This window comes from Oncorhynchus kisutch, linkage group LG3 (genome assembly GCF_002021735.2).
Source record: "Oncorhynchus kisutch isolate 150728-3 linkage group LG3, Okis_V2, whole genome shotgun sequence".
NCBI classification, from domain to species: Eukaryota; Metazoa; Chordata; class Actinopteri; order Salmoniformes; family Salmonidae; genus Oncorhynchus; species Oncorhynchus kisutch.
The window spans coordinates 62,252,667-62,280,587 of NC_034176.2; the positions used below are offsets into that span (position 1 = coordinate 62,252,667).

The following is a 27,921-nucleotide window of genomic DNA, read 5'->3' on the forward strand; positions in this document are numbered from 1 at the left end:
ACGAACCACCTCATTGACGCCTCTGGCTCAAGCGGTCCTCTGTCATCCGGGTATCTGCATCGAGAGAGTGTGGGTGAGGAGGCGGGAAATGGCGTCTGGGAGCACATCGCAGTATCAGCTACTAGACGGTTCATAAAAACAGCACAGCAGAGAGGAAACAAGAAGAAAAAGAAGAAGAAGCAACTGCTGTCCGCACCGTGGCAGCCAGCAGTGCTTGATCAGTCAACTCGTTTTCGAGATACTGTGGAGTACTGTAAAGTAAGTAGGGATTATTTCAAGCGTCTTTCAGCATGTGTGAGTGACGTACAAATAAATATTTTCCTTTCTCGCCCCCAAGGCATGGACAACAGCAATCTAACGTACAGTAGTTAGCCAGCCAACTTGACCCTGTCTTGCTAAAATCTCGGCCTCCTGGTTTGCTAACATGTAACCATTTTGCTGCGGAAAATTAGTCAATGGTTTTGTAAATTTTGGTTTGATTTCTTTACATTTACAACAGTCTTGATTAACTTGCCTAAAACAGCTAATTGACTAGATCCATGTTGCCAAGCTAGGTAGCTAATCAGCTAGCAAAGTTTAGGTAGTGCTAGCTAATTAAGTTTTGCTAATGTTAGTTAACGTTAGCAACTAGCTAGCTAGTCAAATTTGTCTTTGGACAGAAGGGGCTAAAATATTGCTTGTCCAGCCTCTCACAACCTAAGTTTTAATTTCGCTAGCTAGATATTCTAACAGCTAACTGCATAGCTAAACCGCTAACATTTCTCAGTTGAAAATGGACAGTGAGAAATGGCAGGTACAGTAGCTAGTTATCTAGGTGCTGTGTTTTTTGCTAGCTAGCGGGGTAGCCGCCACGGCTAGCTAACGTGAACTAACATCGCGCGCTACTTTCGAACGATGTTTGTTACTTGCTAGCAGCGAACTCGCGTGATGTTTAGCTAGTTAGTTACTACTGGCGTCCTGCTTTTACGGCCTTCTACCTGGACACGAGTGGTCGGTAGCAAGCTTTAATTTCCCGCCCACTTTCTGTATACTAGCCTGGTTAGGGCTGCCCGTCCATGGACATAGAAAAAGTTAGTTGGTAATTAGCTCTGGACCAAGTGCGAAAGCTTTCCATGTTTTCTTTTGAATTGCAACCAGCATTGGCCCATTACACGAAGGAGTCAAACATTTTGAACAGTGACAATTCGATTAACTTGCCAGAAGACTGTCTATTTAGCTAACTAGCTATATCAATGAAGTGTGCCTGGTGTTCCACTTTCCACTCATTTTGATCGACCATCCCCTCATCTAACCATACCTTCCACATGTTATGGGACGATGCACCGCCACCACCAAACAATTAGTAGTGAGGGCGAATGAATGGGCTGCTGCAGTCACTATGGGAACTCTTTCTAGAGCCCACAATTAAAGACCAGGTAGCAGATAATGGACCTTAATAACAGATATTTATGTAGTTGGTGCTGTATGTTTAAGCAGTAAGGCCCGATGGTGGGTGGTATATGGCCAATGTACCACATGTAAGGGCTGTTCTTAGGCAAGAAGCACCATCGGGCCTTACTGGCTGGGTCACGGACCTTAACCGCTGTATATTGACCATATTTCACAAAACCCTGAGGTGCCTTATTGCTATTATAAGTGGGTTACCAATGTAATGAGACCAGTAAAAATACATGTTTTGTCATAACTGGTATACGGTCTGAAAAACCATGGCTTTCAGCATCCAGGGCTCGAACCACAGTCTAGAATTTCTTTATAGGAGTATATAATGGTTCCAGCTGTGGTATCAGCCCGTATACTATGGACATGAAAAAGCATGTATTTGTACTGTATTATGTTGTAACCAGTTTATAATAACAATAAGGCACTTTGGGGTTTGTGGTACATGGCCAATATACCACTGCTAAGGGCTGTATCCATGCACTCTGTTGCGTCGTGCTTAAGAACAGCCCATAGCTATGGTATATTGGACATATCCCTCACCTCTTACTACGTAAAACCTCTTAAGGATCGGACACCTTTTTCACATTTTCGGGGGGTGGCAGGCAGGCACAGCAGGGGTTCAAAATGTAGAACCTAAATTGATTCGATCAAACAAAACTACGCTACATTTTATTTTTGGGACCCTCAGGATGACAAATCAGAGCAAGATAACTTAATGTAAGTACATTATTTACCTTCCGAGGTGAATGTATCAAATCCGTTGCCGTGATACATTTTTTGTTGTGCACTCTCCTCAAACAAAATTGTATTTTTTTCACTGTAATAGCTACTGTAAATTGGACAGTGCTGCTAGATTAACAAGAATTTAAGCTTTCTGCCCATACAAGGCATGTTTGTCCTGGGAAATGTTCTTGTTACTTACAACATCATGCTAATCATATTAGCTCACGTTAGCTCAAATGTCCTGGGTGGCTCCGATCCTGTAGAGGTTAAATATACATGGGTTTTAACTCTAAAATACCTTTGTTAGTTTACAGTTCATGCTCCCCGCATATAAGGAAAGCCCCCAATGCAAGATAAAAAAATTATATGATTCACTTGGTGGGGGAACATATTGCCTGTAACCTACTCTACATAGTGGAGGAACATATTTCCTGTGGGCTACTGTAAATGGTGAGCTGTAAGTGGCACTTCCACTTTTTAATATGGAAAACGGCTGAGGAATTTTCTACAATATTCACACCATATTGACACAATTAGTCTTTATAGAACAAATGTAAATTCATCAGCTATGTGGAAATATGTATTTGTGTGTACATAAAGCAAGTGAATACTCTCCTCCCCCTCTCCCCGGTTTTAGTTTGCATTCTACAGTAGATGGCTAGGTTTAGGATATTTACTAGCCTGCACCAGTGACAAACGGAGCTATGTTAATGACGTATGGCAGTACACAAGCAAAATATAAATAACTTATTTTGCTTGCTAGAAATGGCCACATATATATTCAGATATGAAGGAAGAGGATAGCTACAGCTGAAATTGTAAGTTTACATGCACCTTAGCCAAATACATTTAAACTCAGTTTTTTCACAATTCCTGACATTTAAATCCTAGTAAAAAAATCCCTGTCTTAGGTCCGTTTGGATCAGCATTTTATTTTAAGAATGTGAAATGTCAGAATTAGAGGTTGACCAATTAATCGGAAGGACAGATTTTTAATTAAGGCCGATTTCAAGTTTTCATAACAATTGGTCATCTGCATTTTTGGACACCGATTACATTGCACTCCACGAGGAGACTGCGTGACAGGCTGACTACCTGTTATGCGAGTGCGGCAAGGACCCACGGTAAGGTGCTAGCTAGAATTAACTTATGGCTGGGGGGCGGTATTAAGTAGCATGGGTGAATAAGGTGCCCAGAGTAAACTGCCTGCTACTCAGGCCCAGAAGCTAAGATAGCATATTATTAGTAGATTTGGATAGAAAACACTCTGAAGTTTCTAAAACTGTTTGATGTCTGTGAGTATTACAGAACTCATATGGCAGGCAACCTGAGAAACAATCCAACCAGGAAGTGGGAAATCTGAGGTTTGTAGTTTTTCAGCTCTTTGCCTATACAAGATAGTGTAAATTTGATCTGATTGCACTTCCTAAGGCTTCCACTAGATGTCAACGGTCTTTAGAACCTTGTTTCAGGCTTCTACTGTGAAGGGGGAAAGAATAAGAGCTGTTTGACTAAGGTCTGGCAGAATGCCATGAGCTCAGTCTCGCGTGAGAGCGACCTGCATTTCCAAAGACAAAGGAATTGTCCGGTTGGAACATTATTGAAGATTTATGTTAAAAACATCCTAAAGATTGATTCTATACATCGTTTCACATGTTTCTACGAACTGTAACGGGAACTTTTTGACTTTTTGTCTGGACCTAGTGCTCGCGCCTCAATGAATTTGGATTTGTGAACTAAACACGCAAACTCAAAGGAGGTATTTGGACATAAATGATTGACTTTATCGAACAAAACTTTTATTGTGGAACTGGGATCCCTGGGAGTGCATTCTGATGAAGATCATCAAAGTTAAGTTAATATTTATAATGCTATTTCTGACTTCTGTTGACTACACAACATGGCAGGTATCTGTATGGCTTGTTTTTGTGTCTGAGCTCTGTACTCAGATTATTGCATGGTGTGCTTTTTCCGTAAAGCTTTTTTGAAATCTGACACAGCGGTTGCTTTAAGGAGAAGTATATCTATAATACCATGCATAACACTTGTATCTTTTATCAATGTTTATTATGAGTATTTCTGTCAATTGATGTGGTTCTCTGCAAAATCACCGGATGTTTTGGAAGCAAAACATTACTGAACATAACGCACCAATGTAAACTGAGATTTTTGGATATAGATATGAACTTTATCGAACAGAACATACATGAAGCCCTATGAAGATCATCAAATGTTAGTGATTAATTTTCTCTATTTCTGCTTTTTATGACTCCTCTCTTTGGCTGGAGAAATGGCTGCGCCTTTGACTAAGTGCTGACCTAACATAATAGCATGGTATGCTTTCGTCGTAAAGCTTTTTTGAAATCGGACACTGTGGTGGGATTAACAGTATCTTTAAAATGGTGTATAATACTTGTATGTTTGAGGAATTTAAATTATGAGATTTATGTTTGAATTAGGCGCCCTGCACTTTCACTGGCTGTCATAACGATCCCGTTAATGGGATTTCAGCCGTAAGAAGTTAAACTTATCTTATAAAAAACAATCAACCTTAACATAATCACTGGTTAACTACGCATGGTTGATATTACTAGTTTATCTATCTTGTCCTGCGTTGCATATAATTGATGCGGTGCCTGTTATCATTGAATCACAGCCTACTTTGCCAAACGGGTGACTTAACAAGCGCATTTGTGAAAAAAGCACAGTCGTTGCACCAATGTGTACATAAACATCAACGCCTTCCTTAAAATCAATACACAAGTATATATTTTTAGACCTGCATATTTAGATAATATTGGCTGCTAACATGAATTTATTTTAACTAGGGAAATTGTTTCAGGGTTTATGCAGCAGTTTGGGCCGCCTGGCTTGTTGCGAACTGTGTGAAGACCATTTCTTCCTAACAAAGAAAGCCAATTTCGCCAAACGGGGGATGGTTTAATGTTTTTGTGGTAGGGGGCAGCATTTTCACTTTTGGATGAATAGCATGCCCAGAGTGAACTGCCTCCTACTCTGTCCCAGATGCTAATATATGCTTATTAGTGTTAGTAGTATTGGGTAGAAACCACTCTGAAGTTTCTAAAACTGTTTGAATGATGTCTGTGAGTATAACAGAACTCATATGGCAGGCAAAAACCTGAGAAACAATCCATCCAGGAAGTGGGATATCTGAGGTTTGTAGTTTTTCAACTCAGCCCCTATTGAAAATACAGTGGGATATTGGTTGTTGCACTTCCTACAGCTTCCACTAGATGTCAACTGTCTTTAGAAACTTGAATGAGGATTCTACTATAAAGGAGGGGCTCATGAGACCTGTCTGAGTCAGTGGTCTGGCCCAGTGTCTCAGGCTCGTGATGCGCTCCCAACAGTTACCTCTCGTTCCAGTGCTTTTCTTCAGACATAGGAATTCTCAGTTTGGAACATTATTCATGTTTTATGTTAACATCCTAAAGATTGATTCCATACATCATTTGACTTGTTTCTACGACCTGTAACGGAACTTTTCAAGTTTTTGTCTGGACGAAGTGCTCACGCCTCAAGATGGATTACTGGGCTGAAAATGCTAACAACAAGTGGCTATTTGGACATTAATGATGGACTTTATGGAACAAATCAGTCATTTATTGTCGAACTGGAATTCCTGGGAGTGCCTTCTGATGAAGATCATCAAAGGTAAGTGAATATTTATTGTGTTCTTTCTAACTTCTGTTGACTCCCAAAAGGTGGATATTTCTCTGGCTGGATTGGGCTCTGTGCGCCGTTCTGAGATTGTGCTTTTTTTTGCAAATGCGCTTTTGTTAACCACAATCGTTGCACGACTGTACCTAACCATAAACATCAATGCCTTTCTTAACCTCTTGGATTTAAGGGGGCGCTATTTTAACTATTGGATGAAAAACTTTCCAGTTTTAAACAAGATATTTTGTCACAAAGATGCTCGACTATGCATATAATTGACAGCTTTGGAAAGAAGACACACTGACGTTTCCAAAACTACAAATATATTGTCTGTGAGTGCCACAGAACTGATGCTACAGGCAAAACCAAGATGAAATTTCAAACAGGAAATGCCCCATATTTTGAAAGCGCTGTGTTCCAATGTCTCCTTATATGGCTGTGAATGCGCCAGGAATGAGCTTACACTTTCTGTAGTTTCCCCAAGGTGTCTGCAGCATTGTGACGTATTTGTAGGCATATCATTGGAAGATTGGCCATAAGACACTACATTTACCAGGTGCCTGCTTGGTGTCCTCCGTCAAAATTATTGCGTAATCTCCAGCTGCGTGTATTTTTCCATTTGGTTCAGAGGAGAAACCAAACTGCCACGAATGATTTATCATCGGATAGATATGTGAAAAACACCTTGAGGATTGAGTCTAAACAACATTTGCCATGTTTCTGTTGCTATTATGGAGTTAATTTGGAAAAAAGTTTGGCGTTGTAATTACTGAATTTTCTGGGGTTTTCTTAGCCAAACGTGATGAACAAAACGGAGCTATTTCTCCTACACAAATAATATTTTTGGAAAAACTGAACATTTGCTATCTGAGTCTCCTCATTGAAAACATCAAGTTCTTCAAAGGTAAATTAGCTAGCTATCAATACTCTTACACAAATGCTTGTGTAGCTATGGTTGAAAAGCATATTTTGAAAATCTGAGATGACAGTGTTAACAAAAGGCTAAGCTTGTTTTTCAATATTTATTTCATTTCATTTGCGATTTTCATGAATAGTTAACGTTGCGTTATGGTAATGAGCTTGAGGCTATGATTACGCTCCCGGAAACGGGATTGCTCGACACAAGAAGTTAATCTTGGAACTACCCATCCCGGATCCGGGAGAATTGTCATCAACTACACTAATTAGCATAGCGCAACGGTCAAAAAATATTACTAGAAAATATTCATATTCGTGAAATATAGTGAAACACAGCTTAGCCTTTTGTTAATCACCCTGTCATCTCAGATTTTAAAATGATGCTTTACAGCCAAAGCAAGACAAGCTTTTGGGTAAATGGGACACAATTTGATGTTGGTAAACTGAGATATACCATGCATAAAATGTTTCCTATGTGTAAATAAAAACAAGATGAAGTGATGCATGTAGAAATTAATGTGATGCAGGTCAACTGTGTTAAGTTCAAATGTGTTCCATTATGTAAAACTATTTGATGCACTGAATTGTGCTGGTCTTAAAGCACTCAAATTGAACTTCTAGCGACATTTAATTTTAATGAAAGTGCTTTATAAGATTATAATATAAATAACCCTTTTCAAATCTGGCCCCTGTAAGAATTTAGTTGAGTAACCCTGCAGTAGGGTAAACTGAGCCATGACAAAATGAGGTTGTTAGATTTTTAACAACTTGCATCGTTGTCACACCGCTGAGCTATGTGTGCATGAGGTCATTTCAATGGTTTTCACACCGCTTCAAACACTTTTTTTAGTATTGTTTTAGAATGCACTCGTGTGTGCAAATAGCTAGCATCTAGCTACTACATGCCATTTTCTTTGTAGCATGTGTAACAGCTGGTTGTAATCTGGGGGCAGTGAAAATTGTCTATTTCATAAAAATCTATCTTTATCTGCAACCTTACTTGATGTGTGTTATATATCCATAAACTTCCTTTTTTGTTTAAATAAAGAGAAAAAGGGAAATCCTCTTCCCCAGTATAGTGTTGCTGCTGGCTGCATCCTTGGTTTGTTGGAAGCTGTGAATGAGTCATGCTTTGAGATGGAAAAAACATCGGCATGCTGTGACTAGAGGAACTGTATGTGTGTGTGATTCGTGTTCATTGGCTCTTACATCCATGCTGAGTTCTGCATGCAAAATTGAGGTGTGCTGTATCTGCTGGCTCCTTGGCTGGTTTAGCCCGGGGATGTCAAACTCAATCAGCACATGGGCCATATTGGGGGGGGGGGGGGGGGTCAACAACAACATTCACGGGCCAGACCTAGCCTATTTGTTTTTATAAAAAAATGTGCGTACAACTGCGACCCACTTATGCACATAGGATGCTGTATATAAAATTTGAACATATTAAAACGAGAGATTGATTAATATTTTTCCAGCCTTTGCTGCTATGCTTGCAGATGAGCAAAATATGCTGTAACCCTAGTCAAAGTATTTAATAACGCCAAATAACAACGTAACTAGGTTGTTGTAGCCTAGGCTACTGCTCAAATGTTGTCATAGGCCTACATTGCAAAGGAGAAATGTGTTTTATTGAAAGGTTTAGCTTTTCAGTTAATTGTTACGCTTTAAAAATCGAAGCCAGACTGCAAAAATGTTTGTGGCCTAGGAGGACATTGCTGCGTGCTGTAACGGGACACACGAAAGCAAAGCAATTCACAGATGCACGTGTAATTTCTTAAAGCAGAGGACTCAACTGTTAACTAATTTATAATCGCTTGTGTGCCCTATTGTACCTTTAGTCATTTACAACAAAGCCGACAACACCTTTTTAAACTTTTGGTCCGGTAGATTTGGTCAATGCCATTAGTGATGTGATACAGCATGCAGGCGTGTGTGTGGCAATGCAGTGCTGTTTAGCGTGCAGCATGTTGGCAGTGCTTTCTGTGACAGCGCAGCGCATCATGGGCGGTATGGAAGTGGGCCAAAATGAATAGACATCGCAAATCAGTGCGCCTTCTGGTTAGAAATGCTTCACTGGCTGGTTTTGGTCCGCATGCCTTGTTTGATGCCTGGCTTAGCCTAACGGAGAGCTAGGTCTTTCCTTCATTCATAAATCATCTTATTTACTGGTTATATTATTGTCTAGGCATAACACATTTTTTAGTCTCTGGATTTGAAGCTATTTTTAATCTCTGACTTGTTGCTAACCTTTTTGCTCCCCTCTCCATTGCGGCATTGCGTTGCTCATACTGACACCCCTGTGCCCATAAGGCTTGCAGTCATTACAAGGACACTAATGCTGTCATATTACATCAATAGTACCACAACATTCCCATCATGCTAGTTAAACATCACCGTAATGAAGCAATAGCTGTTAAAACTAGTGTTCATTTGGAAATCATCCTCCCTGTGGCATGTATTGAATAAGTCTGGCTATTTGTCTTGTATTTTTTGTTTTGTTTTATTTTACCTTTTATTTTACTAGGCAAGTCAGTTAAGAACAAATTCTTATTTTCAATGACGGCCTAGGAACAGTGGGTTACCTGCCTGTTCAAGGACAGAACGACAGATTTGTACCTTGTCAGATCGGGGGTTTGAACTTGCAACCTATCCGGTTACTAGTCCAACACTCTAACCACTAGGTTACCCTGCCGCCCGTATCTATGGACAGGCACATATGTTCCCCGAATCCCCACCCTGTAATCAGCTGCTAATTTCATTTGGGCAATAAAATAAATTGTCCTTCACATGTTTTGACAAAGGATGGAAACTTAACATTAGTGACTGAAAAAAGGGATGTTGTGTTCACATTCCAAGGTTCTTCTCAGAAGTAAATGGACTTTGTTATATTAGGATCTGTCGAGAAAGTGTGTTCACTGTTTAGGCCAGGCCCCATGGTAATGTAATGCAGATGTAGTGAAGCAGTGGGTTTCTCTGCAGTGCAATGGGAGTGGTGGATAGAGAGGGCTATGTCCACTGTCTGGCATGGTGCCTGATAGGTCCTGGACATGTCAGGATTTTTTGTGACTCAAAATGTGCCAAAATTCTGCCAAGATCCAGCAAAAAAATACCTTATGCATTTCAGGTAAAATAACCCACTTTATCTCCCAGGACAGCAAGCTAGCTAAATGTCCATGAATGTTTCATGCGTGTTTCGACCTGTCCCCAAATTTAATATAGTTGGTTTTTGATATCGAACCCATCTGGTGTTGATAGACAAAATCAACATGCACACATGCGGAGCTAGTTTGGTCAGCATGTGAAAGTAAGCACGGGGGTGGGAGGGTGTGCTCCTTGAGAGAAGAGTGCTGTGGTTACTTACAGTAAGTCATTTTCCCTTTCTTGTTAAGATGGACCTATTGTTTCCATTATCTCTAATGTCCTCATACTTTTTGTGATGAATTTGTCCCATCAGTTGTTAGATAAACACATTCACTGAAGTAGGCAGCAATGATGTACTGTGATGCAGAGGAAATGGTGTCTTGAATGCAACCAGATGTTAGCAGCAGCACTTTTTCTGCTGGTGTGTTTTGTTCACTAAGGGTTTTCAAATCACCAGCTTTTCCACTCCTTTTTAGCTGTTAGGCTGTGTATCATGTGACTGTATGAAGAGGTCGAAAATCAGGTCTTGCACTAACAAACTGTTCCCCCCCCCCCCCCCCCCCCCCCATTTGTCCGCTTTTGCCCATCAACCCGCTTTGCCCTGTCTGTCCTCCAGTCTTACATGTGGCTCTTAAAACAATGAGGCTGAGAATGCGGAAGGCATCTCAGCAGTCGAGCCCTGCCCATGCGCCCCGCACATCCCGTACCAAGCGGAGGCATTCAGAAGTGGAGGAGTGCACGCCGACGGGTGGCGGGAGAGGCCTGCTGTCCACCATTAAGAAATTAATCAGAGGCAATGCTGTGAAGGTAAGCTGTGCTGTCTCTTATCTGTCTCCACAATGGCATGCTATTCCCTATATAGAGCCCTATGAGTCTTGGTCAAAAGTAGTGCACTATATTGTGAGTAGGGTGCAATCTCTGGGATGTATTTGAGTGTCTGTGCCGAACTGGCACCCGAAGTAACATTTCCCCCTCCAACGTTCTACAGCTGTTTGCTCACCGAAGTTACATGTCCCTAGTTTAACATTTTAGCACTGTGTTATGTAAGCAGCACCTTTTTGCACCCCCCTCAACTAGACCTTTATTTAGCCCCTATCCAGATTTAACAAGTAAAGTCTGTTTTAGTACCCAGTGTCATGTTTCCCTAGAAATGCATGGTGGAATGCAGCGGCTTGTCTTCACACTCAGTGTTCCAATTTTAGCGGTGGCTCTAGAGATTGTAGAAGGATAGTAGGTAATGGGGCTTTACAATTTGGTGAAAATTCTTAATTAAAATTTTTTGGGGCCAGATATTGTGATTTTGGGTGAAAACGTGGTAATTCTGTCAGGCATATTTAAAACGCGTGTCCGGGTAGAAAACATCACTTCTAAAATGAGATGAGTTAATACATACTGTGCTAACTGAATACAAAAACCAAATTAAGCTAATGTTTTGCAACATTGTTATACATAGGTTTATTAATATGTAGGTGTAGTACTCTTAATTTAACCTCTAGCGTCGAGCAATCCTGTATCCAGGAGCGTAATCATAGCCTCAAGCTCATTACCATAATGCAACGTTTCCTATTCATGAAATGAATAGGAAATGAAATGAAATGAAATAAATATATTGAAACACAAGCTTAGCCTTTTGTTAACACTGTCATCTCAGATTTTCAAAATATGCTTTAACCAAAGCTACACAAGCATTTGTGTAAGAGTATTGATATCCTAGCATAGCATTAAGCAGGTAACATTTTCACAAACAAGAAAAGCATTCAAATAAAATCATTTACCTTTGAAGAACTTCGGATGTTTTCAATGACGAGACTCTCAGTTAGATAGCAAATGTTCAGTTTTTCCAAAAATATTATTTGTGTAAGAGAAATAGCTCCGTTTTGTTCATCGCTTTTGGCTAAGAAAACCCCCCGAATATTCAGTAATTACAACGCCAAACTTTTTCCCAAATTAGCTCCATAATATCGACAAACATGGCAAATGTTGTTTAGACTCAATCCTCAAGGTGTTTTTCACAATTCTATTCGATGAAAAATCATTCCTGGCAGTCGGTTTCTCGTCCGAGGCAAATACTGAGGAAAAAATACTGCAGCTGGAGATTACGCAATATTTGCGACGGAGGACACCAAGCGACCACCTGGTAAATGTAGTGTCTTATGGTCAATCTTCCAATGATATGCCTACAAATACGTCACAATGCTGCAGACACCTTGGGGAAAACGTGGAAAGGGTAAGCTGACTCCTAGCTCCTCCACAGCCATATAAGGAGTCATTGCCTTGAGGCGGTTTCAAAAAATGCGCCACTTCCTGATTGTATTTTTATCCGTTTTTTTCCCCCTGTAACATCAGTTCTGTGGCACTCACAGACAATATCTTTGCAGTTTTGGAAACGTCAGTCTTTTCTTTCCAAAGCTGTCAATTATATGCATAGTCAAGCATCTTTTCGTGACAAAATATCTTGTTTAAAACGGGAACGTTTTTCATCCAAAAATTAAAATAGCGCCCCCTATATCCAAGAAGTTAACATGATCATCAAATATAGCAGGGTTCTTTAACTGGTGAGACAGATTTGCCTTGCAGGTCGTTTTGTTTGAGCCCCAAAAAATGACAATTTTCATTGTTGAACATAGACTAAAAATACCAGGAAATCAGCAGTGATTTTAATTTAGGACATATTTTCCCAAGTATTCCCACCCGTAATAATAGAGATGTGATCGTATACAAATGTAAACAAAGTTTGAAATTATGTTTTAGTGAAATATTATATATGTTTAGATTCTTATGGTCAATTTGCGGTCTACAAATGATTTGTAAATATGTTCTTGTACAATGATGGAGAGTCCTGTGTGTTAATGCAGACAGAGAAGAACTCCAACTTCTTAGCCTCAATTTTGACCCGCACATTGAATATAGTTGCGGAGTGTCCCTGTAATCTCAGATTCAGATCATTCAGGTGAGAGAAAACGTCACCCAAATGTATAACCCCATGTTTGAAAATGGGGGGGGGGGGGGCAATTTTTTGGGGGGGGCGTACCCCTGACGCATTGCACCCATTTTGGGATACCTGTATTAGACCAAAGACAGGCCTATGTTGTAGTCGTGTAATAATCATGTGAGCTCTGTTTCAACTTGTCCCTTAATTTTGTTATACAGCGTTGGGATGGTGACTTGAGTGACGGAGTCTTGTATCCTGTCCAGCTTGTTTATCCTCTTTAAGCTTTGCTGACTGTAAATGTGAAACATGTCTTTGGCTGGGTGACGTCTGTGGGATGTTTTTTCGTAGGGCGTTATACTTGTCAATTCCTGTTTAACGTAGGTGTCTAGCTGAGGGGCTTTGCAGCTGTTGGCAGCTTTTTAAATTTATTTTTTCTACATTGATTTTTATTCAAGAGCACATAAAGAACATGTACTATACATACACAACTTATCTTTGCTGTCTTTACTAAGGAGCGTAATTACTGTCGTGTGCGTTTTTCTTCACCATGCAATCATCGTGAAGTAGGGGATGGTTCTTCAAATGACAATGTTTTTGTTGCCTCTTGTTGTCGCCACAACTCTGAGGCACTTTTTGCACAACACATTTGGTTGACTTTGGTTTGCCTGTAGCCGAATATTGCCATACCACTGAATATGCGCCCTTTGGCACCAAATCGCCATTCTCGTTAGCACGAGCAGCACGCATGCTTCTGACACACTGAGGTAAAGCCCTTTCTCTCCTCACCAGCATCTAACTGCGTGCTCTGTGGGACACTTGTGATGAGCCAGCATGTGCATGCCATGCAGAGAGTGCGACCCCGGCTAGTGATTGTTCAGCTTCCGCTGTGCATGTAGGGAGTGAATGAACGGAATCTAGGGCATCTTATTGGCGATGGTACCATGGTCTAGTTTTTGTTGTTTTAACGGAAGGTCAAAGAAAGAGTATCTCAGCCTCTTGCGATATGAATATTGCACAGAAATTGTGATTTATTGATGTCTGAATTCGATTGTGTTGCCCAAGTAGGTAGGTAGTGTTGGCTGAAACAATATTTCAGGAGAGAAATAATCCCCCTGGGAAGGCATGTGTTCTTTGTCTTGGAACATTGTCACTTGGCGTACTACAAGTTCTTTGTCCATCCAACCAGATACGAGTCAGAATTCCTTGGGCCTTCTGCTAGTGGGTTTATTCAAAAATAAATGTTGGGAATACTGTAAGATTTTGAAAGATTTTTGCGGGGTTTATTCTACAGTTAAATGCTCCGTCCTTCAGTTCTGATATGAGAGTTGTGTTTCTACCTCAGGTAGAGCAGGAGAACCCAGCGAAGAAGACACGGCTCACCTGTGATGTCGACGACAACCTGATCTCTTCCACACCACAAGGTGGCGATGCCCCCAGAAGGACCATCTCCAGGGTCAGCAGGAGAAACTCTGTCAACGGGGGTGAGTTTGGAAAGAGAGTGGAGGATTAATTGAAAGATGGGAACAAAACCTTATATTATTCAGTAATCATACCTTGCACACCAACAGGCCTTTTACAGGAGTTTGCATGTCTTGATAAAGTGACGTATCATGTTGTTCTTACCTGCTCCTCACCCTAAAACACAGAAGCAACAAACCATGACACGAACCATGATACGAGTAGTAAGCCTGTGAAGCCCAATGGGAAGCTGGAGGAGGCGGGAGAGACTTTGACCAGTCCGCCTAGAACCACGCTCCTGGGAACCATCTTCTCTCCAGTCTTCAACTTCTTCTCACCAGCAAATAAAAATGGTAATACCCCAAAAATGGTAATACCCCAAAATGATGCTAGGTCGAAGAGTGCCAAGCACTCTGCAGAAACTTGACTTGTTAGATTAGCCTAAATTGTTCCATGTTTGTCTCTACTCCCTGCACTGGTAAATGACCTACTATATTACCTCGGTCTTCATTCTACCTTGTATGACGCTCATTTGTTATGTTGTATTTTTTTATATTGTGGTCAAATCTAACTTCCCTGCAGAACTACGGTAATAAGTAGTGTGTGTGTGTATATATATATATATATATATATATATATAGTAATCTATTGTAATTTTCAGCCACGTCAGGTTCGGACTCCCCAGACCAGGCGTTGGAGGCTGAGGAGATCGTCAAGCAGCTGGACATGGAGACTGTGGAGGAGACCCCCACCTGCACTGCCACCTCCACAGAGGAAGTGTGTACGACTATGCCCCTTTACCCCAGCGACATGTTGCCACCATTGCGGGCTCCACATCTTCCAGAAGTGCCTGTCGAGGAAGAGGAGGTTGTCACAGACATGCCTGCTCTCACAGGTAGCTGGAGATAAAGGAATATCTTCTTGGTATAGAGTCTGTTATTATGGACAAGGATCATTCTCACTTCACTCTCTCCTTCCCATTTCTCTTGGTCTCCTCCTTCCTATCATCTCAGCCCCAGGCGCCCCTCCAGAAGGAGGCTATGTGGTGGCACAGCCCACAGCCCCTGCAGAGGGGACATACGAGGAGGACTGGGAGGTCTTTGACCCGTAAGTACAAATCTGCTCCCTCTAAGCAAAATATTCCAGCCTTAGTTAACCTTTTTAGAGCTTCCGCCTGAAGACATACCTAAATCTAACAGCATGTAGCTCAGGCACAGAACCAAGGATATGTGTATTCTTGGTACCATTTGAAAGAAAACCCTCTGAAGTTTGTAAATATGAATTGAATGTAGGAGAATACACAATAGATCTGGTTTAGATAATACAATGGGGGAAAAAACAAGTTTTTTTTATTGTATCTTTAAAATGAACATTCAGAAAGGATGATGGGGACAATTTCAGAGAAAAAACACAAGGGCAACAGTACTTGTGCAAAGTTTCAGAATGATAACTTCCAAAATGAGTGTGCTACATGACATTTATCATGAAGTGACCCAGGTGTCCCACACAAGTAGCCCAAATATATCCAAGTGGCCAAATTGGTGAAGTTATACATTTTGAATGGAATAACTATATACAAAATACCAAAATAGTATTCTAACACACACCCCTCCAAAAAATTGAGAAAAAACATGAAGAAAAAAAATATATACATTTACAAAATAACACTTTCAATATTTGGAAGACCCTCAGTCCTCTACACAATATTATGCTGCTGATGCCAGGTGCCAGAGCACATCCATGCCTGCAGAAATACATTTGGGCAGATGAACACCACTTGTGGCAGGAGCTGGATGAACCAGCTTCAGTGGGGGATGGACACCTTGGCACTGGGGTTTCCCCATTCGGAGTTAGTGTCACTGTGAAAGAAAATGTTCAGTTAGAATAGTTCCACATGATCCCTGTATCAACAGGTATAATAAATAGATATAGTGGGGCAAAAAAGTATTTAGTCAGCCACCAATTGTGCAAGTTCTCCCACTTAAAAAGATGAGAGGCCTGTAATTTTCATCATAGGTACACTTCAACTATGACAGACAAAATGAGGAGAAAAAATCCAGAAAATCACATTGTAGGATTTTTAATGAATTTATTTGTAAATTATGGTGGAAAATAAGTATTTGGTCAATAACAAAAGTTTATCTCAATACTTTGTTATATACCCTTTGTTGGCAAAGACAGAGGTCAAACGTTTTCTGTAAGTCTTCACAAGGTTCACACACTGTTGCTGGTATTTTGGCCCATTCCTCCATGCAGATCTCCTCTAGAGCAGTGATGTTTTGGGGCTGTTGCTGGGCAACACGGACTTTCAACTCCAAATATTTTCTATGGGGTTGAGATCTGGAGACTGGCTAGGCCACTCCAGGACCTTGAAATGCTTCTTACGAAGCCACTTCTTCGTTGCCCGGGCAGTGTTTGGGATCATTGTCATGCTGAAAGATTTTGGTTTCATCTGACCATATGACATTCTCCCAATCTTCTTCTGGATCATCCAAATTGTCTCTAGCAAACTTCAGACGGGCCTGGACATGTACTGGCTTAAGCAGAGGGACACGTCTGGCACTGCAGGATTTGAGTCCCTGGCGGCGTAGTGTGTTACTGATGGTAGGCTTTGTTACTTTGGTCCCAGCTCTCTGTAGGTCATTCACAAGGTCCCCCCGTGTGGTTCTGGGATTTTTGCTCACCGTTCGTTCTTGTGATCATTTTGACCCCACGGGGTGAGATCTTGCGTGGAGCCCCAGATCAAGGGAGATTATCAGTGGTCTTGTATGTCTTCCATTTCCTAATAATTGCTCCCAAAGCTGCTTACCTATTGCAGATTCAGTCTTCCCAGCCTGGTGCAGGTCTACAATTTTGTTTCTGGTGTCCTTTGACAGCTCTTTGGTCTTGGCCATAGTGGAGTTTGGAGTGTGACTGTTTGAGGTTGTGGACAGGTGTCTTTTATACTGATAACAAGTTCAAACAGGTGCCATTAATACAGGTAACGAGTGGAGGACAGAGGAGCCTCTTAAATAAGTTGTTACAGGTCTGTGAGAGCCAGAAATCTTGCGTGTTTGTAGGTGACCAAATACTTATTTTCCACCATAATTTGCGAATAAATTCATAAAAAATCCTACAATGTGATTTTCTGGATTTTCTTTTCTCATTTTGTCTGTCATAGTTGAAGTGTACCTATGATGAGTGGTACAGGCCTCTCATCTTTTTAAGTGGGAGAACTTGCACAATTGGTGGCTGACTAAATACTTTATTGCCCCATTGTGTATATATAGAGTACAGGGAACATAAGGTTGAATATATTATTATAGACCTGCTAGATCTACTGTCTTTATTGTATTACAACAGACCAGCTGTATCTGTCGCCATTTCACTTTGGCCGTTGTTGTGGGCCTGCCCTCCCCTCAACAGCCTCAAATAGGCTATTTCATTTCACAAATAATATTTTATATGATTCATTTCAAACAACGGCATTAGCATGAGAAGAACTTACCAGTCCAAAACGATGTCCTCTCCATTCAAAAAAGAATCCTCCATTTGGGAATTGCTAAATGAATTGTCCTCGATTAATTTCTTCTAAAATTGTGTGTACATCTGTATATCTAGACTTAGATTTAGCTTTCCCCGACTTAGTCGCCATACTGATTGATATATAAACAGCTGAATATGCGCTTTACCAAAACAACGCTGTGAGCAACATGCGTTGCTCCTTCCGGTATGAAACTTCATTGGCGAATGACCCTCTTTTCGTCGTAGTTTACTACATGGGTTGGTCTTCCAATACATAAACATTACATATTGCGTTTACCTCAGCTCATTGGCTATCTACCCAGCTAGATTTCAAGACTATCAGTGGTCATTGGGTTAAAATACAGTCAATCAACGAAACAGCGGGCAAATCATTGGTGCACAATGATGTCATTACTTGTCTTCAAATCGGTTTCTATCAGTCAATACATCCCGCGAAATGACCCATCAGGTTTGGTTGTGTTACAAACAAACCAGTTGGTTGCAATGAAACCAAACATGACTGGAAAAGTTACGTTCTGTGTGTGTATTTACCTCGAGTGTGTCGTCAAAATGGAATGAGACTGAGTTCACGACACACGCGGTTCACAAAATGTTTCGTGTTAGGCTATAAAAATGGATTTTTATCGAACAATAGACCATTCATTGTGTAACAATGAGCATTCGGATTGCAAACCGAGGAAGATCGTCAAAGTTAAACTATTTATTTTATTGCAGTTTGTGATTTTGTTACGCCTGTGCTGGTTGAAATAGTTTTTATGGGGCTCTATCCTCAGATAATCGCATCATATTCTTTCGCAGTAAATCCTTTTTTAAATCTGACAACGCAGTTGGATTAGCAAGATGCTAGGCTTTCAAAGCATGTGAGACGCTTGTATTTTAATTAATGTTTAATATGACTATTTATGTAGCGATCACTATTTGCCTCATGCAGCGCAATACATCTACCTTGCATAGAGTTGATCAGGCTGTTTGTAGCCTGTGGAATGTTGTCCCACTCCTCTTCAATGATTATGCGAAGTTACTGGATATTGGCAGGAACTGGAACACGCTGTCATGCATGTCAATCCAGAGCATCCTTAACATGCTCAATGGGTGAGGAAGCAGGCAATGTAAGAACTGGGTCTTAGCTTCCAGGAGTTGTGCACAGATCCTTGCGATATGGGGCTGTGAATTATTCTGAAACATGAGGTAATGGCAGCAGATGAATGGTACGACAAAAGGCCTTGGGATCTTGTCACTGTATCTACAGTGCATTCGGAAAGTATTCAGACCCCTTCACCTTTTCCACATCACACTTTACAGCCTAATTGTAAAATTGGTTAAACAAAACATTTTCCTCATCAGACTACCCCATTATTGACAAAGTAAAAACAGGTGTGTTAGATATTTTTGCGAATTTATTAAAAATAACATGCCTTATTTACATAAGTATTCAGACCATTTGCTATGTGACCGAAATTTGAGCTCCAGTGCATCCTGTTTCCATTGACCATCCTTGATGTTTCTACAACTTGATTGGAGTCTACCTGACTGCATGAGCATAAACCAAGCCATGAGTAATTGAAAGTAATTCAAAGTAATTGTCCATTGCGCTCTGGAACAGTATTGTTGAGGCACAAATCTGGGGCAAGGTAGCAAGAAATGTCTATAGCATTGAAGTTCTGGGCCATCATTCTTAAATGGAAGAAATTTGGAACCACCAAGACTCTTCCTAGTGCTGTCCGCCCTGCCAAACTGAGCAATTGGGGGAGAATAGCCTTGGTCAGGGAGGTGGCCAAGAACCCAATGATCACTCTGACAGAGCTCCAGAGTTCCTCTGTGGCGATGGTTGTCCTTCTGGAAGGTTTTCCCATCTCTGCAGCACTCCACCAATCAAGCCTTCATCAAAGTGACCAGACGGAAGCCACTCTTCAGTAAAAGGCACATGACAGCCTGCTTGGAGTTTGACAAAAGGCATCTAAAGGATTCTGACCATTCGAAACAAGATTCTCTGGTCTGATGAAACCACGATTGAACTCTTTGGCCAAGCGTCACGTCTGGAGGAAACCTGGCACCATCCCTACGTTGTAGCATGGTGGTGGCAACATACTGTGGGGATGCTTTTCAGCAGTAGGGACTGGGAGACTAGGCAGGATAGATGAACGGAACACAGTACATAGAGATCCTTGATGAAAACCTGCTCCAGAGCGCTCAGGACTTCAGACTGGGGCGAAGGGTCACCAACCAACAGGACAACGACCCTAAGCACACAGTCAAGACAGCGCAGGAGTGACTTTAGGATGAGTCTCTGAATGTCCTTGAGTGACCCAGCCAGAGCCCAGACTTGAACCCGATAGAACATCTCTGGAGAGACCTGAAAATAGCTGTGCAGCAACGCTCCCCATCCAACCTGACTGAGCTTGAGGATCTGCAGAGAAGAATGGGTCATACCCAAGGTTGTAATCACTGCCAAAGGTGTTTCACCAAAGTACGGCGTAAAGGGTCTGAATACTTATGTAAACGTGATAATGTAATCCATTTTAGAATAAGGCTGTAATGTAATAATGTGGAAAAAGACAAGGGGTCTGAATACTTTACAAATGCAGGCGTTTTTGGGAGGCACACAACTGGCTCAGCGTCATCCGGGGTTGCCTTCATTGTAAATAAGAATTTGTTCTTAATTGACTTTGTTCTGAAATTACTTAACTGCTGAGTAAAATAAAGTGCATTCAAATTCCCGTTAATAAAATGCAGTTGTGTGTTGTCAACATTGTTTACTAAAGACATCACCAAACCGCTTGCCCACACAACGCCATACACGTGGTCTGCTGTTGAGGCAGGTTGGACGTACTGCCAAATTTTCTAAAACAATGTTGGAGGCAGTTTATGGTAGAGAATTTCATGTTCGTTTATCTGTCAGCAGCTCTAGTAGCATTCCTGCAGTAGCATGCCAACTTTTCCCCCTTTTTTCTACACAATTTCATGATGTCTAATTGGTAGTTAGTCTTGTCTCATCACTGCAACGAGTACGGACACGCTTAACCCGCACCAATGTGTCGGAGGAAACACCCGGCGACCGTGTCAGCCACAGGAGTCGCTAGAGCGTGCCGGCCAAACCCTCTCCTAACCCGGATGATGCTGGGTCAATTGGGTCTCCCGGTTGCGGCCGGCTGAGACAGCCTGGACTCAAACCAGGATCTCTAGTGGCACAGCTAGCACTGCGATGCAGTGCCTTAGACCACTGTGCCACTCGGGAGGCCCAAAACTGCACATTTTATTGTCTCCAGCTCAAGGTGCACCTGTAATGATCATGCTGCTTAAAATTGCCACACTTGTCAGGTGGATGGATTATCTTGACAAAGAAGAAATGCTCACTAACAAGGATGTGAACAAATTTGTGCACAACTTGAGTATTAAGCTTTTTGTGATCATGGAACATTTCTGTGATCTTTTATTTCAGCTCATGAAACACTTTACATGTTGCGTTTTATATTTTTGTTCAGTGTAGTTTCATATTTTTTTCCCCTCGTGATTTCATTAAGTCCTGTATATAACTTTGAACGGTTTGATTTGATTTTGTCCAGGTATTTCTTCATCAAGCATGTACCTCCACTGACAGAGGAACAGCTGACCAGGAAGCCTGCTCTCCCACTAAAGACTCGCAGTACACCAGAGTTCTCCCTGGTCCTCGACCTGGTGAGCGATAACATGGTGCACTTCAAGCCGACATCTGTATAGGCCGTGCAGTTTTTACAGTGATACGGCCTCTGCAGATGTCAGGGCATTCATACTTCTTGCGCTTCCCGGAGCAGCTCAGAGCTGTTGAGTATTGCTTTTGTAAAGGAAGAGAATTTGTTTATACAGGTCAGACCGCCCCCACCTGCCGTCAACCAATCATGTCAATGTGAAGCTATACGGAGCCCTCCGCATTGTTACGTTTTGGAGGCTCAATTTGGCCTCTGCATGCCTCCGGAGGCTCCGCAATTGTCACACCCTCCGTATTGAGCCTACTACCACATTTTCGGGTCAAGCATAAATAAGCTTTTACTGTAAATGGTACATCCCCATAAAAAGGGCATTGTTATGGTGGTTTGCAACTTACAACTATTTTTGTGATTCCTACCAGGATGAGACATTGGTGCACTGTAGCTTAAATGAGCTGGACGATGCAGCACTTACCTTCCCAGTCCTGTTTCAAGATGTCATTTACCAGGTATACAGAAGTCCTTGATCTGACATTGAGGTGTTTCTATTTTAAATGGGAAATAATGAAGCATTTTACTTTTCCACCAGAGGGTGCTAAAGCTGTGCTTTTGTAGACCGCCACAGATGAAAGTGGGCGACACAGAATCAGTTTCTAGGAGAAACAGAGGCCTCTGAATACTTTGTACAAATAACTAATACTTTGCTTGTCTGCAGGTGTATGTGCGTTTAAGGCCGTTCTTCAGAGAGTTCCTGGAGCGCATGTCTCAAATCTATGAGGTAAACTGGGCTTCCTTTTCTCCTATTTAATTGTAACAGTTTATGGAAAGAGTACGGTTACTTGCATTAAGCTACTCTGTAGTGAGAAACGTATTCGATTGTCTTCCCCTTGTTAGATCATTCTCTTCACTGCCTCTAAGAAGGTTTATGCAGACAAGTTGCTCAACATTTTGGATCCCAAGAAACAGTTGGTTAGGTAAGTTAAATGTTTATTTCTACCCCTTCATTTAGATGCATTGGAGCTGTGTTTTTGTAATAGAATACCACGCCTTAGCTTTGACGTGCATTTATAGTGCTCTCTGTTTGGATGAGGTTGCTTTGTATGTTGATTGTGGCTTTCAGGCTGGGCAATGGGGCACGTGCTGCCTCCATGTGCTGTTCAGTTGTCAACATTGTGGTTTGACTGAATTATTCATAAACAGACCTGCAGACTTAACAATTGATTGATTTTCCTCCTCTCCACAAACCCTAGACACAGGTTATTTCGTGAGCATTGTGTCTGTGTACAAGGGAACTACATCAAGGACCTGAACATCCTTGGAAGAGACCTGTCCAAGACCGTCATTATTGACAATTCACCTCAAGCCTTTGCATATCAGGTGAGCCTTTCAGCCCCAAGTGACGTATGTAACCCAACCTAGCACAGCGTAATTAAGCCTACATTTCGCATTTTAAATTATATTCGCATGTTTTTAGTTATGCTATTGTTGTACAATCCAATAGAGTATACCTTTCTATATCCCTACAGCTTTCCAATGGCATTCCCATTGAGAGCTGGTTCATGGACAAAAATGACAACGAACTCCTGAAGCTTGTCCCGTTCTTGGAGAAGCTTGTTGAACTGGTACATACAAGCTACATTTGACATGTTTTAATCATGATTGGATAGTAATATTTTGTTCATTTCTAAGCCATACATGCTTGAGCTGTCATTGACATGTGCTTTGCAATGCCACCAACATTCAATTTTAAAAGCCTGCTACCAATGTCTAATACAAAATGAAATGGTCAGCCACTGACAGAGAAATCATCTCTTTAACTCATCGGTTTAGGTTCATATCACCGTGGTATTAATATAGTCTGTCTGTCTCCTGTGCTCCAGAATGAGGATGTGAGGCCACATGTTCGAGAACGGTTTCGTCTGCACGAGCTTCTTCCCCCAGACTGATCCCTGGAGTAGACGGACAGAAGAAATACCGAATGATTGAATAAACCAACACAGACATGTAAAAAGCCCTCTTTTGGATTATAACATTGCCATTACTGTTGAAGGTTTCACTTTTTCTCTCTTTTTACCCCACATAGTTTTTTTGCATCGATAACAACAAAGTGCAAAGTCTCCTTTTTCTTTTTGAAGCAACATCTGGTTAAAAAATAATTTATAAAGCCACATGTTTAGATCACATTACTGTGGGCAACATCAAGAAGGCTCCTCCTTTCGACTGGCTTTTTTTCAGGAGCAGTTTCTTTCTCCTGGCTTCCTATCGGAGGGGCCAAGGTGCTGTCTGTCTGGTTGGACTGAATTGTTAGCTGACAGAGAAGAGGATTATTCTTGCTCCCTTTGGTGCTTTCATGGGACTGTTGACAGTGACACTCATTGGCTTTAGACCAATTTTTAACAGGAATGGCCAGTAAAGTGTGTATGGGTACATAGCCCATCTTTCTTTCCATCTTGGGATTTTATAAACATTTTACCTGTAGCCTATAGGATCTCATTATGCATTCCTCTAGCTGAATTTCTTTTTTGTTGTTGTAGACACTCATTGTAACCACAATGTGTTCTTTTACCACATTTCACAATGTTGTATTGTTTGCTTTTTTTCTGGCTATGTTTTATGTAGATGTTCTCCAAGGCTGTTGATTGGAAAATAATATTGATGATGATATGTTAGGATATCCCCATGCTATGTCAAATCAAATTGAACCAATTCAGAACTTCCTGTATAATGTGTACCTCTGTTTAAACAATAGTTGGCTTTGTTTGAATTTATAGGACACTTTGCCAAAAGTCTATCAATTAGTGTAACTTTCAAGAAATGTACATCAATGGACAGTTCATTGTTTGTGACCAAATGTCCCCCACTTCTCAAGTGAAGTGTTACTGACATTTATTTTATAGTAACATTTTTATTTGTCATATATTTCAATGTATTTTTTTACATTGAAATATACATTTTTACATAGCCACGGTTTTATTTTTATGGATATGTCTAGTATTGAATTATAACTAATGTAGATTGTCTCTGTCAACATCTCACCCCTGTCTGTTACTGGGGACATATGGATGGTCCTGAAACAGCCCGATGTGTAGCACCACCAGCATATAAACAGCCTCATCACTGTGGTATAAACCCAACCTGCCTCTAGTATTTTGTTTGTTTTAGGAATTGGTTTTATTATATGGCTTTAAAGCCTTTCTTTTAAATGCAGTAGAAAGAAGCATCATTATTGGAGGACCTTTTGTTATGAATGTCTGACTGTCTCTGCCCAGGAGAGTTGTATAAAAATATACCATGATGCATTGTCAGAAATTGTACCTAATACTTATGTTATTTCATGTGGACTAACCAGATCCCAGATCATAGACACTTTATTGATGACTGATAGCGTAAGAGAAAATTACACCCAAAACGTTTACCTTTTCATGTCCATTTGGCCCTTTTGTTGATATAATGGACTTTTACATTAGCTTATACATTTTCCATGTATATGGTGCCATACAAATCTCCTTCCTAAAATGATCAAACGTCGCCACCCATGTCTTTATTTTTTAAATCTCATTGGAAGTGTTTTAAGTCAGAGACAATCAAGCCTCTAAGATCAAAACACTCAAATCGTAAAGGAAATTCTGGTCCGTTTGTTAGTTGCGCTGTTTCTTTTGTTCTAAATTGAATTGTGTCCTGCTAACAAAGTTGTTAGGCGTCTCCAACTGCCCTATCCCTGCTAATCATGCACGTCATCTTGCCAAACATCTGAAAGACTGAGGTTAAAAACTCAGTAGAATACCAGTCCTTTTAGCCTGCTCTCTCATTGCCTTTCTGGAAATCATCGCCCTATAAAACTGAACTGACCTAGTGTAACTCGTCTATTACAGGGCACATTGTTTTTTGGCGACGTTCAATGTTTCCAGACTATGAATGTAATTATTTTCCCATCCTTGATCCCAAAAATGTGGGGGGGAAATGAACAAATCAAAAGTCCATGATCCAAAGGATCTCTCAACTTCTTAGATTTTCTCTGCTTTGAAGGGTGCACAAAGAGTAACATTTTTTTTGCACCGTTATAAAAATATATATAAATAATGAACACTCTATTCTATAGCATTTTCAAATATGCAACCCTATCCATACCCACTTTAGCGGTTGGTTGAGAGTTGGCCCTTGTAGGATGAACCTGCTCCTTAAAGGGGGCCTGGCGCTTTTCTATCAAGGGAGAGCTTTGTAATTGTTAAAGGATGGGCTAATTGACATGTACATCCAGTTCATTTTTATGTGAATTATACCTGTTTTATTGTACAATACATGCAGCTTTGCATTAAAAGAAAATCCTTAAAGGAAAATCTTATTTTTTATTTCAAAAGGCATGTCATCTACTTTTTAAATGTATTCATTAAGATTTAACTTTACATCAGATGGTGTTTTTCTTACAAAGATCTGTATGTTTAGTTAGGACAGTGTCACTGAACTGTTAGAAACCTAGCATGTATGTAGAGAATCTTGTTTTGTGGGAAAGTCCTGAATTAAATTTTGATCTTCGCACTTTTTCTGCAGAAAAGAGCAACTGTGTTAATTACATTTTTCAATTTCCAATAAGGTGTATTTAAAATGTATTTTTAAATGCTTAAAATGACATCTTTGTTAGCCATGTTGTAAAATGTACATACCAAATTGCGTTGAACAAAGTTTTAAAGTTAAACCATCCAGCATGCTGTTTTTCTTTCCTATTAAACATGGTAGTTTATTTTCACTTGATGCCCCCCGGGTGCACATTTTGGTTTTTGCCCTAGCACTACACAGCTGATAAAAATCATCAAAGCTTGATGGTGAGTTCTTTAAATCAGCTAGGGAGGGGGGGGGGGGGGGGGGGTGCAGTGGAACTGGCTTTGCAGTGTTGAGTTAAAGGGCTATAGAAGTTTATTTGGGGGGTAGGCAGGCCTACTGGTTCTCAGTTAAAAGATAGAGATACTCTTGAACATAGTGGGGCAAAAAAGTATTTAGTCAGCCACCAATTGTGGAAGTTCTCCCACTTAAGATGAGAGGCCTGTAATGGGTACACTTCAACTATGACAGACAAAATTAGAAAACAAAAAATCCAGAAAATCATAATATTGTAGGAATTTTTTTTACTTTTTTTTTTTTTTTCCACCTTTATTTAACCAGGTAGGCTAGTTGAGAACAAGTTCTCATTTGCAACTGTGACCTGGCCAAGATGTGTGAACAGACAACACAGAGTTACACATGGAGTAAACAATTAACAAGTCAATAACACAGTAGAAAAAAAAGTCTATATACATTGTGTGCAAAAGGCATGAGAAGGTAGGCAAATAATTACAATTTTGCAGATTAACACTGGAGTGATAAATGATCAGATGGTCATGTACAGGTAGAGATATTGGTGTGCAAAAGAGCAGAAAAGTAAATAAATATAAACAATATGGGCATGAGGTAGGTAAACATGGGTGGGCTATTTACCGATAGACAATGTACAGCTGCAGCGATCGGTTAGCTGCTCAGATAGCAGATGTTTGAAGTTGGTGATAAGATAAGTCTCCAACTTCAGCAATTTTTGCAATTCATCCAGTCACAGGCAGCAGAGAACTGGAACGAAAGGCGGCCAAATGAGGTTTTGGCTTTGAATGAATTTATTTGCAAATTATGGTGGAAAATAAGTATTTGGTCAATAACAAAAGTTTCTCTACTTTGTTATATACCCTTTGTTGGCAATGACAGAGGTCAAATGTTTTCTGTAAGTCTTCACAAGGTTTTCACACGCTGTTGCTGGTATTTTGGCCATTCCTCCATGCAGATCTCCTCTAGAGCAGTGATGTTTTGGGGCTGATGCTGGGCAACACAGACTTTCAACTCCAAAGATTTTCTATGGGGTTGAGATCTGGAGACTGGCTAGGCCACTCCAGGACCTTGAAATGCTTCTTGCGAAGCTACTCCTTTGTTGCCCGGGCCGTGTGTTTGGGATCATTGTCATGCTGACCCAGCCACATTTAATCTTCAATGCCCTTGCTGATGGAAGGAGGTTTTCACTTAAAATCTCACGATACATGGCCCCATTCATTCTTTCCTTTTACACGGATCAGTCGTCCTGGTCCCTTTGCAGGAAAACAGACCCAAAGCATGATGTTTCCACCCCCATGCATCACAGTAGGTATGGTGTTCTTTGATTGCAACTCAGCATTCTTTGTCCTCCAAACACGACGAGTTGAGTTTATATCATAAAGTTATATTTTGGTTTCATCTGACCATATGACATTCTCCCAATCCTCTTCTGGATCATCCAAATGCTCTCTAGCAAACTTCAGACGGGCCTGGACATGTACTGGCTTAAGCAGGGGGACACGTCTGGCACTGCAGGATTTGAGTCCCTGGCGGCGTAGTGTGTTACTGATGGTAGGCTTTGTTACTTTGGTC

At 40.8% G+C, this 27,921-nt stretch overlaps 1 protein-coding gene across 1 annotated transcript; it reads left to right on the forward strand.

Moving 5' to 3' along the window:
- On the forward strand, window positions 1-26,245 carry ctdspl2b (CTD (carboxy-terminal domain, RNA polymerase II, polypeptide A) small phosphatase like 2b). The gene is made up of 13 exons (XM_031810268.1): window positions 1-258; window positions 10,520-10,710; window positions 14,178-14,316; window positions 14,482-14,646; window positions 14,955-15,188; window positions 15,307-15,400; window positions 21,382-21,493; window positions 21,924-22,010; window positions 22,217-22,279; window positions 22,396-22,475; window positions 22,752-22,878; window positions 23,028-23,123; window positions 23,382-26,245. Exons 2-13 carry the CDS (start codon window positions 10,543-10,545, stop codon window positions 23,445-23,447), a joined length of 1,431 nt encoding a protein of 476 aa, XP_031666128.1. The 5' UTR covers window positions 1-258; window positions 10,520-10,542; the 3' UTR covers window positions 23,448-26,245.
- Window positions 26,246-27,921: the final 1,676 nt, after the last annotated feature.